This window comes from Camponotus vicinus, unplaced genomic scaffold (assembly GCF_025532165.1).
Source record: "Camponotus vicinus isolate PSW18456_S1 unplaced genomic scaffold, iyCamVici1.0 SCAF_6, whole genome shotgun sequence".
Classification (NCBI taxonomy): domain Eukaryota; kingdom Metazoa; phylum Arthropoda; class Insecta; order Hymenoptera; family Formicidae; genus Camponotus; species Camponotus vicinus.
In genome coordinates, this window is record NW_028141978.1 from 4,167,089 (window position 1) to 4,187,404 (window position 20,316).

Below are 20,316 nucleotides of genomic sequence, written 5' to 3' on the forward strand. Positions count from 1 at the left end.
CCAGTGGAAGACTTTCGAAAGTCCATGTTTATATTTTTATCTTTATATTTAGCTAGCAATAAAATTATTATTGATTAAAACATAGAACGTATTATATGCCACTAATTTTCGCGATGAAAGCAATAAAACTCTTTAATCATAAAACAGACTGTAATATACCTGGTGTAATTTTGTTTTAAATTCATTAAATTCGTTGCTTATTAAAAACAGTTTACTTTTCTTTGAAGCAAGTAACGAAAATAGAACGAATTGCGGTTCAAATTTTCATTTTCAATTGCACAAATATATTATCATATCTTTCATCAAAATTATATATAATATTTTTAATCAAAAATATATTATTCTATTTGATTTAGCAATAATACCGATGAAATACCGGAAATTTACTTTCTTCGTTTGTCAAGATCATCTTTATGTTCGCGTTTATCTTTGCGTTTTGTTGTTGTTGAACTGGCACGTTTATGCCTGTTTCTACCAACGTCGTTTAACTTTAATCTTAGCTTAACTCACTCTTTGTCTCCTTCTAACTGTTCTTTTCTAGAAAGAGACAAAGAATGAGTTAAGCTAAGATTAAAGTTAAACGACGTTGGTAGAAACAGGCATTAGCCTGTTTCAAAAATTGATCCAAAGCAAATAAAGAATCTTCTTCCTCCTTTTCAAATTGTACCGGTCCTGATCGCGTTATCGACTTGTCGGTTCCACTGAATTCTTTATCGGGAACGAATCTAAAATGAGAAATAATTTGATAATTTTACATCTATAAATACATCAAAAAAATATACACATACATACATATATATATTACATATAAATATATTAGTTATTATCATGTAAAATATAAAGTATTTAATTGTGCACTTGATATAAACAAAAATATAAATATAAACTCTACCTGTTCGTCTTAATTTTTCCAGCTCGTCCCCATAAGTGTCTTTATCGATATTCTTGTTAGGACAATAAATATGAGAAGCAATCGAATTGTAATATTTCCATGGTTTATCATATACATTATACTCGTCCTCGTGGTCAAAAATAAATTAATTGGGCAATTTGATCTTTTTAATAATTCATTGACCGCATTCAGCGGACTCAACTGCTAAGTAGTAATCGAACACGATTGGTTTCTTCTTTCAGATCCGACCAATCAGCGTCGAATTACATTGGAAAATCTAGTAATGCTACCCAACTGTTGAGTCCGCTGAATGCGGCCATTGATACCATTGACATCTATAACATTTCTCATAGAAGAAATGCACTATCGCATGATTTTATGAATAATCAACTTATGTTTCATTAGATTACTAGATATATTTGGTTTGATAAAATGACTTAATATATCTATATGTTTCATTTATTGCATATATGTCACTTTTCTCATAAACATTTAATTATCAAAATTTCTATTTTGCATATATATTTTTGCTATTATAGGTAAAATCATGCCACTTAAAATGACAAAGTTTTACATGATTACATAATAAATAAATTCAATTAATATTATATATATGTGATTCCTATATAAAATATTCTACATAAGATTAATACATTTGCCCATAAGTATAAATGAATTTGAAAAATAACTTTACGCATTTTAGCGATTTAACCATACTTTCGATGATAATCTGGCGGTGGATCTGTGTAATCTTGTTGAAGATTGAAAAGTTCGGCATTATTCTTTTGCAAATATTGCAAGAAGTCATGAAAATGTGACAGTAACAACTGTATACTCCTTTCATCTAAAGGTGTATATGACAGCATACCACCAAGTCTTACTGTAAATGAAAACTTAAATTTATCATCTACAATAATTAGCAAAAAAATGATAAATATTTTATCAAAATCAGATTTTACCAAATAGTCTAAGTAAATGAAACGCTCCATATAATTGACTTGGCAAGGTATCCGGATTGTCATTTGTTATCTGTATAAATTGCGGGCGTTCCCATTTATATAGCAATTGAAGCCCTAATGTGATATTAAAATATTCACGAATACCTTTTGTTATTTCCAATGTACTTTCTCTAAAACAAAAAATATTAAGTTAATCATGTATTTATACATATATAATGTTAATGATAACAGCAAGGATATTATTTAAACTCTTAGTTACATCATACCTAATATCGTTTGTTTTTCCCGATGATTTCATTTCTACATAATCGTCTAAAATTTTGTCAACTGTATTTTGTACAGGTAACGCGGGTAATTTATGGTGTTTCAATATTACTTCAGATTCATCTATTAGCACAAACTTCAATTCTTCGGGTAATTTTATCTTAACTTCCACTTTAGTGAGATACTCTTCAGTTTCGCTAGATGGTTCTAATCGACTGAAAAAAAATCAGTGTCTTACAATCAACCATAATATAAAATCATATAAACGCAAAAACGCTAGATAGATTATACCTTCGTTTTTTACGAGTAGGTTCTGATGTAGATTCGTGAGAGGATGAAGCTGTTACTGCGCTATTAGTACTCTTGTTAAAACGACTTATACTTTTGTCAGCTGTTGAAACAGGAGTGCTTGCTCTACTGTCGGTATCTTTCTCTCTACCTCCTTCGCTTCTTCTGCCTTGTGCTTTCGTTGTTGTATTTCCCTTTTTGTTCTTTTGTGCAGATTGTTGAGTTGAATGTGCTCTTTGAACTTCTCTTTGTCTTTGTACATTTGCTTCATTGTATTTGAGTACTCTGCTCTCCGGAACCCATTCGTCCCAGCTATTTTTACAAAAACATACAGATTTGTGATGGTCGTTAATAATAATAGAAGTACATATTTTTTATCTATTACAATATACACATGATTTGTATGTATCAGCAAATAATTCACTTGCAAAAAGCTTTCTTACTTTTTATTCCAGCCTGCATAATGAATGAAATATTTAATTTGTTTCTCCTTAGTAATGGAGGACTTCAAGCATTTTGCTTCATAGATCAATGGCCCATGAAAGCACAGAACTTTTTCTCCTAAGGACGTATAAATCATATAAAATTAATGGAAATAAAAAAATTTAATCAAAGGAAATAAAAAAAATTTAATTGATTTTCCCATTTCTTTAAATCAATTTACACTACAAGAGATTAAAACACACAACGAACACTACAAGAGATTTAATGTAAAAATGATGATGAGATTTACCTTCTTGAAATTTACATTTCGGTGGCATTTTTGTATCTCGAGCCGCACTTATTTTTATTATTCTATCCTGTTTTCTTGACAATTATATAATGAATCAGACAACAAGAGAGTTAACAACGATAGAAAATTAATTTCTTTCACAACTTTCAAAGCTACATTCACTTTCGAGGTTTACTTTGACGGTTATGTCAGGTTAGGTCAACAATCTTAATTACATTCATAAAATTAACACATATCTTCAAAGGGCAATTTAATCAGTATTATCGAAAAATATATTTGGCTACATAGTTCTCTCCTCTAATGGATATAGACGGCAATATTATGTAAAGATTGATAAGTATACGAAAAACTTTAATATAATATTAGAGAGAGAGAGAGAGAGAAAAAGGGAGAGAGAGACAAAGTGAAAACTAGAGCACATGCAAATACAAATATGTGCAAGCAAGAGTCTATCGAAATTCTAAAAATTTTCTATTTAATAGCTAAATCAACATTCGATAAAGCATCTCGTACAATAAATAAAATGTCATTCTTATTTAATTTTGTTATAGCCAGAGGATGCTTAAGGCATAAGCAGAGAGAAGACTGAGAGATGTTAAGGTGCCTTTACATGGGAGCGTCTGAGCGTCGAGCGTCTGCGCAGAAAACCATTACCAGACCAGAGAGAAGACTGAGAGATGTCATGGCCTGCTTTTAGGTGATCCCTGAAAGCGATACTCCCTCTATGGACATTGAAAACGTGGACATGAACTACAAAGCCAATGTCCATGAATGTTCTCGGAGGGTAATATATAATGTGCACAATTTCTGGTTTTGTTCCGTGCTATGTGCACGAAATGCCGGTAGCACCAGTGCTTTATAACAAGATACTTATGTATGTAAATTGATAGTAAATAAATTATTAAATCGCGAAAGATACTGTAATATTCAAAGATGAAATAAATATTTTTCTATAATTATTGTCATATTTATATCTTTTTATTTACAAAACACAAAATGCCTGCTGTGGGATAAAAACATTTTTAACCATATTTCTATAAATCTTCTTAATTAGCAGTAAACTGATCTTTGATATTTATCAATCATTTTTTTCATTATTTAAAAATTTAATTATTAATACATGTATAGAATTTGTCAAATTAATCACTGATTCTTCTGAAATTTTTATAATTAAGACTCGAAAAATATAGATGTTGCAAAATATTTTAAGTCTCTTCCTTTATATAAAATATAAAGAATTCATATGTTCCATTTTAATATAGCTAACATTATTTTTATATATTTTTATTATAATTTTCATATCAACATAATATTTTTATGCTTAATATAATATTTTTATTCATAATATTTTTATGCTAAATACATATTACAAAATATATGACAAAATATAATACAAATTTAATATAAAATATAATTCGAAATTTAATACAAAATAATTTATTACATGGAATAATTTATTACACGAAAATGTCCAAAATATACGTATAATATAAAATTTACTAAAAATTTTTCATAGTCCAGACGAGACTGATCAGCGAAGATTAATTACGTGACATTTATTATTAATAATAGATATGTAATAATAGAATTTAATAAGTTTTATATCACGTAAATAATCGTGATTAAAAGAGTCATTAATAAAATCATTGATCGTTTCTCCGACTGTAAAAGAAAGTATTTGCATTACTGGCGCATTTTGTATAGATTATCAAAGGAAATATTCAAAATGAAAAGATAGAACAAACTTCGAAATCAACAATTAAATTACTAAATAAATCGCGATTTAAAATTCGCGAGAAAACGCGATGAGTAAATAAATCGACAATAATCGGAATATTCGCGATTGCGAGATACGCATAATTTTTATAATATGATAATCGGAACTATCAATAGACACGCGTGCGATATAATTATTATCACACAAATGATGACAGACGAAGATATTTTGGCAAACATTTGTGATCCGTATTGTTTATGAACATAAAATTCACTGTCCGATTTATTTGCGATTAATATGCGACTTTATACGAATTTCATTGATTGAGAATAAAATACATATCCTATTTTGCGCATGATTAACTGAATAAGATGAAATGAGCTCTATAAACTTTAAAATATAATTAAAAATCGCGTTGTGGCCACATTTAATAGAAAATAACGGAACGAATGATTTTCAAAGTCCCTCTAATAATCGATGTAATTGTAGAGTTTAATAAAATTTAAATAATGTAAAGAATCACGTTTAAAACAGTCATTAATAAAGTTATCGATCGTCTTTTAAATTATAGAAGAAAATATTTGCACTACCAGCATTTTGCACGAACTATTAAAAACAATATTCAAAGACGTGGAAAGATAAACAAAGCTTCAATGTATAAGTCAACGATTAAATTATAAGATAAATCGCGATTTAAAATTCCCGAGAATACTCGACAAATAAATAAATCGATAATATACGGAATATCCGATTGTGATATGTATACTTTTTATAATATAATAATCGAAGCGCCTCAATAGACATTGTAATCGCGCGCGATATAATTATCACACAAATGCGAAGATATTTTGACAGACAATTCGATGACTGTAATATTTACGAATACAGTACTCACTGTCCGAGTCAATTGTGAATCTTTATAAGATAAATCGCGACTCGAATTCACGAGAAACCGCGACGAATAAATAAGTCGATAATATGCGGAATATTTGATCGCGATACGTATAATTTTTATAATATAATAATCGAAGCTCTCAATAGACACGTGCGCGATATAATTATTATCACGTAAATATAGAAAATCGAAAATGTTTCGACAAACATTTGAGGTCTGTAATGTTTGTGAATATGTAATTCACCGACCGATTTACTTGCGAATTTTTATAAGATAAATCGCGATTTAAAATTCGCGATAAAACGCGACGAATAAATAAATCGATAATATTCAGAATATTCAATTGCAGATACGCGAGTGACATACCGGTAATCCGATAAAAAGAGGAGCGATCTTAAAAATGGAGAACGATTAACATCTTGTTTCTACATCAGATTTCGCAAGATCAATCTGCGAAGAAAAGTTAAGTGATCCATTGAACATCGGGAACTTCACTGTAGGAGGGAACGAATCCTGGATCTTCCGGACTATTCCCGATAGCAATGACTTCAGTAATAAATCAACGACAATTATCCCTCGTCATTATCTTTAATTCACGAAATTGATATGCATATCAGAAAACATGTTCTTCCATTATTAAGAAATATATTTCTTTATTGAAAATTAAATGGATATAACGACCTTTTATTGAAATGTGATTACAAACGATTATATTTATAAATAATGAAATACATGCATTATTGGAGTTTGTGTTAAATGTGCGAACACATATAATTTGGAGTACCGTTCGCGCGCGCGAGACGAATCGAACCCGATATCAGCAAGATTTAAAAAATTTCAATTCGAACAGTGTGCAAAATAAAATAAATCAAATAATTTTAAACAATTAATTCTGGATTAATTCTCTAGATTCTTATTCTTATAACGTTTAAATTAATAATTTCTTTTCTTTTAATCAATATCTTACTGATATAGGGGTACCCATTCGATTTGTCTCGAAATTTTTAAGTATTCGCACATTTTACGTAACATTCATATAATTTCGCTTATATATAATATATAACATTATTAAAAATTATAAAAATATTTTGGATACGTGAATTTGTGCATGTATTTTATTATATATATATATATATATATATATATATATATATATATATAAAATGGTATATACCTAAAAACTAATATTTCAAAATGGCGATGGATGTCCAATATCTGCAAATAGTTTCTTAAAAGAAACTAAATATTAATGTTAATATCCCCAGCACCTAGAAATAATTTTTCAAAAGAGACAAATTATATTAATTAAAAATATATTCGTTCGTAATCATTTTTATCAAAAAATTTATACAAATTAATTACAATATGAAATTACTTGAAAAACTAAAATTGATACACAACGCTATATCCATATTTAATCTACTATTAAATCTTTCTAGCATTATATATATAGACAATAATAATATCAATCCATATTTAATCTACTATTAAATCTTTCTAGCATTATATATATAGACAATAATAATATCAATCCTAATAATGATAGAACATTTTTCACGAAGAAAAGAAAAGATACATTTTTCTCATCTAAATATATATTATTTAAATTAATTCGACATTAAAGAAGCGTATCGTCGTTGAATTACTACCGAAATCATTGCTTTCGGAAATTGCCAGGAAAACCTGGGATTAGTTCCTTCAATCTTACAATAAAAATTCCCAATTTTCAACAGGGCACCGAACTAGACGTCGCGAATGGATCTCACAAGAACCGGTGAGAAATAATTCTCCATGATGAAAATCGTTTCGACTCCTCGGCGGTACGAGCCACGCAACTTTCATTAACGTTTATTTAATGGAAGAAACAATGATAACTCTTTTATTAAAACGACAATCTCGTCTAAGAACGCGAAAAGAACGTGGGAAAAACACGGTGATTTCGCAACCATAATTTATTAATTTATGTATAAATATTTTCCGATACAAAATTCGTAAATACAAATATAACTGAAAAAACAAATTATTAAATTCATAATAATTAACTCGCGATTCTATAATATCGAAGGTAATCGTTAAATTTTGTAAAGTTAATATTTAATCGTTGACTTATCACATCGAATCTTAACTCTCTTATTCGACATTTCTTTATATTTAATTAGCAATATTTAGGAATATTATCTGACGAGAGGGACAGCGATAAAATTCTTTTAAAATGATAATCTTGTATAAGGACGCGAAGAGAACGCGGAAAGAACACGGTATTTTCGTAATCATAATTTAATAATTTATTTTAAGAATATTCAGTTCCGCGCGATATGAATTCATAAATAAATAAAGCTAACAGAAAACATATCATTAAATTTATAATAATTGACTCGCTATTCTGTAACGAAGGCGTCCGTCAAATTTTATAATGCTTATATTTAATCATTAATTTAGCATCGAATTTTTACATTTTATATAAAAATTTTCCGAATTTATTAATGACTCTTTGACATGAAAATACAAACAGTTACTCTTTTATGAATATTCCAAAAATATATACTTCAGAAACAAATACTTTAATTTAATGAATTACTATTATGTTAATTACTATTATGTAATTATTATACGTATACTTTCGATAATTTTTCGTAATTTACATAAGAATTTACAATCGTAAATACAATTTCATATAATATAATTATAGTCATAATTGTATTGTATTTTACAATTAAAATATCAATGTTAGATTATAATTAAAATACAATTATAACTATTTATAATTTACAATTTACAATTTACAAATTTATGATGCTATCAATATCAAATAATAATATTCGATTTATTCAAATATTTAATAACATCGATATAATAATTTGATATTGATAGCATTAATATTTGGATTTAATATTATATTTGATTTAATACACATATATTTTGAAGTTTTAAAATAAAATATAACATGTTAAGATTTCTTAAACGTTAATAATTATACAATTTCTTTAATATTTCTGAAGATAATTTTGATAATTTAAATTTCACTTTTAAAACATTTTTATTTTTAAAACATGTTATATTTATTTTTACAACGTTTTTAAAAATAAATTCAACTTCATAAAAATAATTTTAATTTATCCGTAGGATTATTGGAATATTAAAAGAAAGAATGAATCTTACTTAATAGCCCTAACAACCCTATTATTAAAGGATTCTAATAATTTTAATAGCTCTAACAATCCTACTATTACAGAATTCTAATGATCTTAAGAGCCCTAACAACCCTAATATTAATAGAAGAATTTTAATGATTTTACTTAATAGCCTTAACAACCCTACTTCCTGATTAACTAAAATTATTCGAGATTTGAGGAACCTATCTCTAATCATCACTTCACCTAATCATGTATATATTTTAGTCACGTGCCCTAACCGCGTGCCCTAACCGCGTGCCCTAACCGCGTGCCCTAACCGCACTCTTCAGGCCAGTTGAACCTACCTTTCGTTGATCCTGGCCACTTTCTTTCTCGATCTCTAATCAGAGATCGAAGAACGAGATAATTACTCCTTCTTTTGCCGGATAAAGGGCAAAAGAGCGTGAAATATTTACGCTCATTTAGTAACGATCGTTCGATTTCACGATCGTTCGTTAAATGTTGAATATAACTTTATTTTAACTGAAATAAAGCCAAATTACTACAAATTTCTATAAATTATATTTTATAATAAAATATAAAATTAATGTGTGTATTTATCATATTATAAATTAATTAATTAATTAATCATTTGGCTTTATATTAAGTTAAAGTAAAGTTTAAAAACAATATCTATAAACAAATTCTACGATGGATGAGCTATGAGCAATTAGAAAATAAGTGCGTATTATAAGAATAAATTAACATCAAAAATTGATAAAATTGATAATTGTTAATGGGTGTCCTTTAATGGGTATCTCTTCTTTTTTTAATTAATATTTCAATATATTTTCGCAATAGATGTAAAACATAAGTTCGAAAGAACTTATTAAAATTATTTAATTTAATTAATTTGTAATAAATTTAATTATTTTATTTAATTTATTTAATTTATTCCATCCTAGCTCATCCATTTTAAGGCAACGGATTTATCTACAATCTACAATCTACATCTACATCTGCAATTTCTACGAATCCGTTACCTTAAAGTTAAATAAAAGTTTTTTTCACTCACCGGCACTGATGCGCAACAGCGGAGTTGTTGTTATCGAAGCTAGTTGTCTGTAACATACAAATATAAAATTCATTTATAATAATGCTCACAAAATGCAATTAATATTTTAAAAAATTTTTATCGCGCGAAATTTCGTATCCGAAATTTTATATCCGATGTGTAAAATAATAAGCAGATAAACACGCATGGAAAAATTTTATAAATTTTTGAAACTGTCTTTTAAATAGAAAATTTTATATGACCTATAAAAATCTTTCTTTTCAATTCATTTAAATAATAAGATCGAATTATTGTTCGTTTATAACAAGTTAACGATTTATAACAATTAATATATAAATAATAATATTCACCATCAGGTTGTTCCGCCGGTGCAGGATGCCTCTCCTAGGCCTGCTCCTCCTCTCAGATCATCAAAACTGTTGCATCAATCTATAACATACAAAAGATTCCAATGTAGCAGCGTTCAAAATAATTAATATTTCAAAAATTATTGTATACATTGAATTTTATATTCGATGCATATAATAATAGTAGATTAATAAAATAATTCTATAAATTTTAAAAAACATTACTAATAATTCTCGTATAACTTTATAAAAGCTTACACCTTTACAAGATTATAACTTTAATTTAAAAATCTTTTTCTTTAATTCTCTCTTATTTAAATATAAATAAAAAAATATAAATAAAAACATCAAATTAATTGTTGCGATTAATTGTTTAATTTAAATTATAATAAATATATTTAATATTTAATATATAATTACAAATAAATAAATTGCTTACCAGAAGGTTGCTCTGCCAGAGCCTGATGCCTCTCCTAGGCCTCCCCCTCCTCTCAGTCTTAAGCGCGCGATACTTAACGGCACTCCCGCACTCACGAGCGATATTTTTATATCGCTATTTTCGCTTTTTTACGAGCGATACTAAACGGTTCCCGCACTATTTCGGTACGATAAAAAATTTTCTATTTGATCGTGCGATGTATATACTTAATATGTATATACTATGAACGGCACTCCCGGTTTCGGTACGAGCGAAAATCCCATTTCACTTACGAAAATCAATTTGGAGCCAACCGGTCGGGATTGCAACGATACAACGAGCAAGGACTAAGCCCAAACCGGAAAGAAGACGAAACGATTGACGGAAATAGAGGAAAATGAAGTTCGCCAACTCTTTTTCGCGCATAATTATCCTATCTCGTATCGAACCTGGACCCGCTAAGCACGATTTCAGGTGCTCCGCCCGGACATATTATGCCTCTCGCGGTTGCTATATGCTACACCAGGCTAGTAGACGGCAAAAGAAGAGGATACCCACATTTTTTAAATGCTTACATTCAGCAATTTAGAAAATAGGGAGGCAACCCCTTTTACTGAGCGAAAATCGTGCCTAGAGGAATCCACTCGACTCCTCGACAGGGTTAACACACGCAGTGCGTGTGGCTGTAGACGAGCAAAGAGAAGGGACCCATTGACGACCATTCCGAACAATCGATCGAGTTCTAACTAATTCGGGCCGAATCACTTGACGAAGCACGAAGCAAGAGTGTACGTTGCATAGCAACGTGTGCAAACTCGAAACATCCCAGTTAGTTGGCATCGGAAGTAGAGACTCGTGACAATAAATGAAATTGGGATTTTATATGAAAAGTCCAAAAGTTCCGCGAAAACGCGACGACGCGAGAATACTACAACGCGAAAACGCGGTAACGAAGCGCTTGCCGTCCGCGGCACGTTGACGGCACCGACGACGCGAAAGGGTACTTAGCTTCCCATTCAGGCACCTTAAGATTGATCATAAATAGAAAAATTTAAGATAAACCTCAAGGCACCATCCAAGTACTAAGCCCTCCCACCGCGACAAGGTGTACCCCATGGGAGGGTTATATTATATATAATTTTATATATAATATAATACATAAAATTTCAAATTTATTTTGTAATGTAGTACATAAATTTAAATTCGCAAATATAAAAAACGATAAATAAAAATATAAAGGATAAGAGAACATCTATTATACAAAGCAATGTTCAAAATAATTGATTTTAAATTTAATTATTACGCGCAATTAATTTTTACATTTTTACTTTTAAATAGATATATTTTAATATTATAAACTACGTAATTACAAAATAATTTATATTTCTTATAGATATAAACTTTTAAAAATATGATAAATAAAAAAATTTCTATATTTATATGAAATATTTAAATAAATATATTAATATAAAATGTTTTATAAAATATAAGAAGTATCTGAAAATATTAATTAATAAAAAATTTTATAAATGTTTTAATTATTTTAAAATAAAATGGAATATTTTTTATAAGTATATGTATTACATATGTTACAATTTAAAATCACTATTAAATCACAATCAAAAAAATAAAACGAAACGAGAAATATGTATATTTTGAATATATATATTATTGATAAATAATTTATATATTGTCGCGTCCGCGGAACGCGGTATATATCGAACGCGATATATATCGAACGCGCGTGACACAATCGGCATATGCTGACGCTCGTGCACTCGTAAATAATAACGCGATTTAAGGTGCACAAGAATTTTAATAAATCGCGAGTAACATACAAGAATTCAGAATAATCGTAAAACGGATCACAAATAGACGCGCGTCCGCACAACTTGACAGCTGGGCTTAGACTCTCTGACAGTCGTTGTTTATAACAATATCTTGACAACGCGCGCGAAAACGATCTTCTTCGAAAGAATTCAACGGGTGACGAATACATTCAGCGGGACGGGACGCGGGGACGCAATAATATAATAAATAATGAATGTGATAATTAATTTATATTAATTACATCATATCTTATTGATCCATCCACTTCCAAAACCTCCTTTTTTCTTTTGCTTCCTTCGCTCTTTTCTCGTGGCACTTTAATCCTCGTTGCACTTACACTTATTCACGAAAAGTTCCTCGTTGCACTTGCAATTGTGTTTAGAGAAAGAATTTAATATATGGAACGTCTCACATCACTACTTCACTGCTCAAGAGCCACTGAGCGAATGATCGTAAGTCAGAAACATTACCGCGGTACTGTTTATATCGCCAAGGTTGACTATGTAAAGGAAGAATTTGATAATATATGGAACGTCTCACATCACTACTTCACTGCTCAAGAGCCACTGAGCGAATGATCGTAAGTCAAGAACATTACCGCGGTACTGTTTATATCGCCAGGGTCGACTATGTAAAGAAAGAATTTGATAATATATGAAACGTCACTACTTTATTGCTCAAGATTACTGTGCGAATGATAATAAAGCCGTGTAACGTATTAACAATAGCGCGATACTGTTTATCAAGGTCGAACACGGTGTTATTGATAATTCTATTGATTCTCTCGTTGCCGAAATATTTTCTGTAATATAAAATATTCGCGCGCGGAATATTAAATTATAGAAGTATTTTAATTTATTGATTTAAATTGATTATTTTTTAACAATTTATCACGGAGCCTTTCGTTATGCTATTTATTTGCATCTATAATTCGATTGTTTTACTTTGTATTCTCTCATAATCCAAATTATTTTTAGATTTTCAAGTAGAACGATAAAGTAACACGGATGAAATATATTTGTGACTCTAGGTATTGAAATAATAATTATTTTGTCCGTAAAGATCGCAACGATCGAAGCAATTATTTAACATTTTGGATTCCTATCATTTAATCGATTCTCGATTAAATTGTATATTGTTTAATTAACAAGGATTGTTAAAATTTAAGGTATTGGTCGAAATATAATTAATTCTAATGTTGTTAAAGAAATATTATAATAAGCATCGATGATCAAAAGATCATAATATATTTCAAATCAAAAGTAAAGGCCACAGAACCAGAAACGCTGAACGTATTGCGTAGAAAAAAATTTTTCTTAAAATATATTACATAATTATTGGAGCATATTGCTCATACAAAATAAAGATCGCAAAGAATATGAAAGAAATTCTGTCGACAGACGTTTCGACCTTACTCCAGGTCCTTTTCAATGTCAAAACTATACATATATATGACTGATTTATATTAAAAAATAATATGAATTGAAAAAAACCCAATCTGTAGTAACGCATATTATGTCGGCGTAAAAATTAACAAAATAATAGATTAGTATCAAGAGGTTCTTATGATAAAAATCGCAAATTAAAAGTAAAGGCAACAGAACCAGAAACGCTGAACATATTGCGTAGAAAAAAATTTTTCTTAAAATATATTACATAATTATTGGAGCATATTGCTCATACAAAATAAAGATCGCAAAGAATATGAAAGAAATTCTGTCGACAGACGTTTCGACCTTACTCCAGGTCCTTTTCAATGTCAAAACTATACATACATATGACTGATTTATATTAAGAAATAATATATTATTTTTTAATAATATATTATTAATAAATAAGACCTTGGACATTGAAAACGTGGACATGAACTACAAAGCCAATGTCCATGAATGTTCTCAGAGGGTAATATATAATGTGCACAATTTCTGGTTTTGTTCCGTGCTATGTGCACGAAATGCCGGTAGCACCAGAGTATAACAATCATTATTTTGAAAATAATATATAAATATGATAAATAATAATTTTTATAAAAATAATTTTTATAAATTACTTACCTATATGTGTATGTATGTGTACCCATACGTTGTCCAAATGATTTTAAATATAAGAATAGATTATATGAATATCGGCGTATATTACCGCCGGCATAGCTCTCAGGTTCATGAGAGTACTGAAACCTCCTCACCTGGCAAATGCCTTCGTTAAGGCGGAGATACAGGAGAGAAAAAATTGAGGAGGAACAATTCTTTTATTCATTTATATTTTTTTTAATAGAGTTTTTAAACACAGAATATAATACATATAAAAGATATATATTACATAATTATAATATATACAACGTAAATTATAATTAATTTGCAATTACATAAAAAACACATTACAAAATATTAAATTATGTAATATAAAAATAATTACATTACAAATATATATATTACAAAATTTAATGCAGAATATATAAAATACAATGCATTAGAAATATGTATTACAAAATATAATACAAATTTAATATAAACTATAATTTTAAACTTAATACAAAATAAAATTTATTACACGAAAGTGTCCAAAGTATACGTATAATATAAAATTTACTAAAAATGTTTACATAGACCAGACAAGACTGATTAGTGATGATTAATTACGCGATATTTATTATTAATAATCGACATAGAATAATAGAATTTAATTAGTTTGATATAAATAACGTATAAACGTAAATAATCATGATCAAAAGAATCATTAATAAAATTATTGATCATTTCTTCGATTGTAAAACAAAGTATTTGCATTATTGACGCATTTCGTGCAGACCATGAAAAGAAATATTTAAAACGTGTAAAGATAGAACAGGCTTTGATGTAAATCAACGATTAAATTACAAAAGAAATTGCGATTTAAAATTCGCGAGAAAACGCGACGAATAAATAAATCGACAATAATCGAATATTCACACACACACAATTGCGAGATACGCATAATTTTTATAATATAATAATCGAATCAATAGACACGCGTGCGATATAATTATTATCACACAAATGTTGACAGACGAAGATATTTTAACAAACATTTGTGATCCGTATTGTTTATGAACATAAAATTCACTGTCCGATTTATTTGCGATCAATATATACGCGACTTTATACGAATTTCACGATTGAGAATAAAATACATATCCTATTTCTCGCATGATTAGCTGAATAAGAAGAAATGAGCTCTATAAGTTTTAAAATATAATTAAAAATCGCGTTGTGGCCACGTTTAATAGAAAATAACGGAACGAATGATTTTCATTAATATAGTTATCGATCGTCTTTTAAATTATAGAAGAAAATATTTACACTACCAGCATTTTGCACGAACTATTAAAAACAATATTCAAAGACGTGGAAAGATAAACAAAGCTTCAATGTATAAGTCAACGATTAAATTATAAGATAAATCGCGATTTAAAATTCACGAGAAAACGCGACGAATAAATAAGTCGATAATAAGCGGAATATTTGATCGCGATACGTATAATTTTTATAATATAATAATCGAAGCTCTCAATAGACACGTGCGCGATATAATTATTATCACGTAAATATAGAAAATCGAAAATATTTCAACAATCATTTGAAGTCTGTAATGTTTGTGAATATGCAATTCAGCGACCGAATTACTGCGAAAATTTATAAGATATATCGCGATTTAAAATTCGCGATAAAACGCGGCGATAAATAAATCGATAATATTCAAAATATTCAATTGCAGATACGCGAGTGACATACCGGTAATCCGATAAAAAGAGGAGCAACCTTAAAAATGGAGAACGATTAACATCTTGTTTCTACATCAGATTTCGCAAGATCAATCTGCGAAGAAAAGTTAAGTGATCCATTGAACGTCGGGAATTCCACTGTAGGAGGGAACGAATCCTGGATCTTCCGGACTATTCCCGATAGCAATGATTTCAGTATTAAATCAAAGACAATTATCCCTCGTCATTATTTTCAATTCAAATTGATATTCACGTCAGAAAACATGTTCTTCCATTACTAAGAAATATATTTCTTTATTGAAAATTAAATGGATATAATCTTTGTTATTGAAATGTGATTACGAACGATTATATTTATAAATAATAAAATACATGCATCATTGGAGTTTGTGTTAAATGTGCGAACACATAATTTGGGGTACCGTTTGCGCGCGCGAGACGAATCGAACCCGATAACAGCAAGATTTAAAAAATTCATTCCGAATAGTGTGCAAAATAAAATAAATGAAATAGTTTTAAATATATAATTAATTCTAGATTAATTCTCTAGATTCTTATTCTTATAACATTTAAATTAATAATTTTTTTTCTTTTAATCAATATCTTACTGATATAGGGGTACCCATTCGATTCGTCTCTAAATTTTTAAGTATTCGCACATTTTATGTAACATTCATGTATAATTTCGCGTATATATAATATATCATATTAATAAAAATTATAAAAATATTTTGGATACGTTAATTTGTGCATGTATTTTATTATACATATATATAAAATAGTATATATCTAAAAACTAATATTCTAAAATGGCGATGGATGTCCAATACCTGCAAATAGTTTCTTAAAAGAAACTAAAAACTAATATTAATATCCCCAGTACCTAGAAATAATTTTTCAAATGAGATAATTAATTAATAATTAATAAAATATATTCGTTCGTAATCATTTTTATCCAAAAAGTTAATAACAACTAATTATAATATGAAATTACTTGAAAAATAGAAATTTATACACAACGCTATATTCATATTTAATCTACTATTAAATATTTCTGGCATTAGGCAATAATAATACCAATCCTAATAATGACAGAACATTTTTAACGAAGAAAAGAATAGATGCATTTCTCTCACATCTATATATATATATATATATATATATATATATATATATATATATATTATTTAAATTAATTCGACTTTAAAGAAGGGTATGGCGTTCGTCGTTGAATGACTACCGAAATCATTGCTGTCGGAAATTGCCAGGAAAACCTGGGATTAGTTCCATTCCTACAATAAAAATCCTCAATTTTCAACAGGGCACCGAACTAGACGTCGCGAATGGATCTTACAAGAACCGATGAGAAATAATTCTCCATAATGAAAATCGTTTCGACTCCTCGGCGGTACGAGTCACGCAACTTTCATTAACGTTTATCTAACGAAAGGAACAACGATAACTCTTTCATTAATCTCGTATAAGAACATGAAAAGAACGCGGGAGAAACACGGTGTTTTCGCAACCGTAATTTATTAATTTATTTATGAATATTTTCCGATACGAAATTCGTAAATACACAAATATAACCGAAAAAACAAATGATTAAATTCATAATAATTAATTCGTGATTCTATAATATCGAATTTGATCGTTAAATTTTGTGAAGCTAATATTTCGTAATAATCATTGACTTATCACATCGAATCTTCACATTCTTATTCCATATTTCTTTATATTTAATTAACAATATTTAGCAATATTGTTTGACAAGAGAGACAGCGATAAGATTCTTTATTAATTCAATCTCGTTTAAAAACGCAAAAAGAACGTGAAAAGAGCACGGTATTTTCATAATCATAATTTATTAATTTATTTTACGATTATTTAATTACGCGCGATATGGAATTCATAAATAGACAAATCTAACGGAAAGCATATCATTAAATTTATAATAATTTGACTCGCGATTCTATAACGAAGGCGTTCGTCAAATTTTGTAAAGCTTATATTTGATCATTCATTTAGCACCAAATTTTTACATTTTATATAAAAATTTTCCGAATTTATTAGTGACTCTTTGATATAAAAATATAAACAGTTACTCTTTTATGAATATTTCAAAAATATATACTATAGAATCAAATATGTTAATTTAATGAAATTACTATTATATCATCATTATACTTATACTTTCGATAATTTTCGTGTAATTTACATAAGAATGTATTTACGTAATTTACAATCGTAAATACAATTTCATATAATATAATTATAGTTATAATTGTATTTTATACACATTTATGTTAATAATTAAAAATATCAATATTAGGTTATAATTAATATACAATTATAACTATTTACAATTTACAAAACACAATTTACTAATTACAAATTACAATTTACAAAATACAATTTATGTTATCAATATCAAATAAATGTACTTGATTTATTCAAATGTTTAATAACATAAATAATTTGATATTGACAGCATTAACATTTGGACTTAATATTATAGCTATATATTAATTTACACATATATATGATATATTTTTAATTTTTAAAATAAAATATAACATGTTAAAATATATCTTGAACATTTATAATTATGCAATTTGTTTAATATTGTTGAAAATAATTTTGATAATTTAAATTTCATTTTTAAAACATTTTTAAAAGTAAATTCAATTCGCGCATAATTAGTTAAATGAAATAAAATGAATCTTAAGACTTTACAATTTTAAATATAATTAAAAAATCACGTTGTCCGCCATTTAATAGAGAATAACGGAACGAATGATTTTACCAAAGTTCCTCTCTAATAATTTAACTATCTAACTATATCTCTAACTATCGATGTATTAGTAGAGTTTAATAAGATTTATATAATGATTTAAACAATCGCGATTAATTATTAATAAAATTATCCATCATCTTTTTAAATAGTAAAAAAATATTTGCACTACTAGCGCAGACTATAAAAGATAATATTCAAAGACGTGGAAAGACAGACAAAGTTTCGACGTATAAGTCAACGATTAAATTATAAGATAATATTAAGATAAATCGCGATTTAAAATTCCCGAGAAAACACGACGACTAAATAAATCGATAATATTCGGAATATCTGATTCCGATACGTATAATTTTTATAATATAGTGTAAGAGTGTTAGATTTAGATCGCGGTTTTCGGCGCGATCACGTGATCAGGAGATGAACGAGCTTCTAATTTTTTGACAAGAACACTATGAGGAATTCTTGATCTAAAACGGCTAGTAATCGATTCTTTGAAAGTTGACCAAGATCTAGTGGACTCACCAGAACCCAAGTCGAACCAACGACGGGCATTACCAACCGGCGCCGAACAGAGTAACAGCTTTTGTGCGGTGAGACCGTTTTCAGTATCGGCGCGTTTCGTTAACGCCTTTTCGTCGTGATCGTTTCCCTCGGGCAGTGATTAATCCGCTGCGCGTTTCAACGTTATCTTCGGGCGTTCGTGCTTAATATTAACGGCCTCGGTTCCGCGGCATTTGTGTTCGCTCTCTGTATATTCGTTACAAGAATATATTCCTATTTGCCCTTGCAACTCCTAGTCTTTCCTCATTCCGCTTCCGCGAGTCAAACCAAAAACCCTCTCCGGCTCGTTCATCTCCTGATCACGTGATCGCGTCGAAAACCGCGATCTAAATCTAACACTCTTACAATAGTAATCGAAGCTCTCAACAGACACGAGCGCGGTATAATTATTATCACGTAAATATAGAAAATCGAAAATATTTTAACAATCATTTGAGGTCTGTAATGTTTGCGAATATACAATTCACCGACCGAATTACATCCGAATTTTTATAAGATCGCGCTTTTGAATTCGTGATAAAACGCGATGAATAAATAAATCGATAATATTCAAAATACTCAATTGCAGAGGGACAGCGATAAAATTCTTTTGTTAAAATGGTAATCTTGTATAAGAACGATTAAAAATTTTATATTTGATCACGCGATGTGTATATACTTAATATGT

The 20,316-nt window shown here is 28.6% G+C and overlaps 1 protein-coding gene across 1 annotated transcript; it reads right to left on the reverse strand.

The window, feature by feature from the left end:
* Positions 1-978: 978 nt before the first annotated feature.
* On the reverse strand, positions 979-3,745 carry Mrg15 (mortality factor 4-like). The gene is made up of 6 exons (XM_083102598.1): positions 3,137-3,745; positions 2,847-2,964; positions 2,407-2,715; positions 2,118-2,330; positions 1,852-2,021; positions 979-1,772 (listed from the first exon to the last, which is right to left on the reverse strand). The coding sequence occupies exons 1-6, from the start codon at positions 3,162-3,164 to the stop codon at positions 1,600-1,602; spliced, it is 1,011 nt and encodes a 336-aa protein (XP_082958724.1). The 5' UTR covers positions 3,165-3,745; the 3' UTR covers positions 979-1,599.
* Between the last annotated feature and the right edge of the window lie 16,571 nt (positions 3,746-20,316).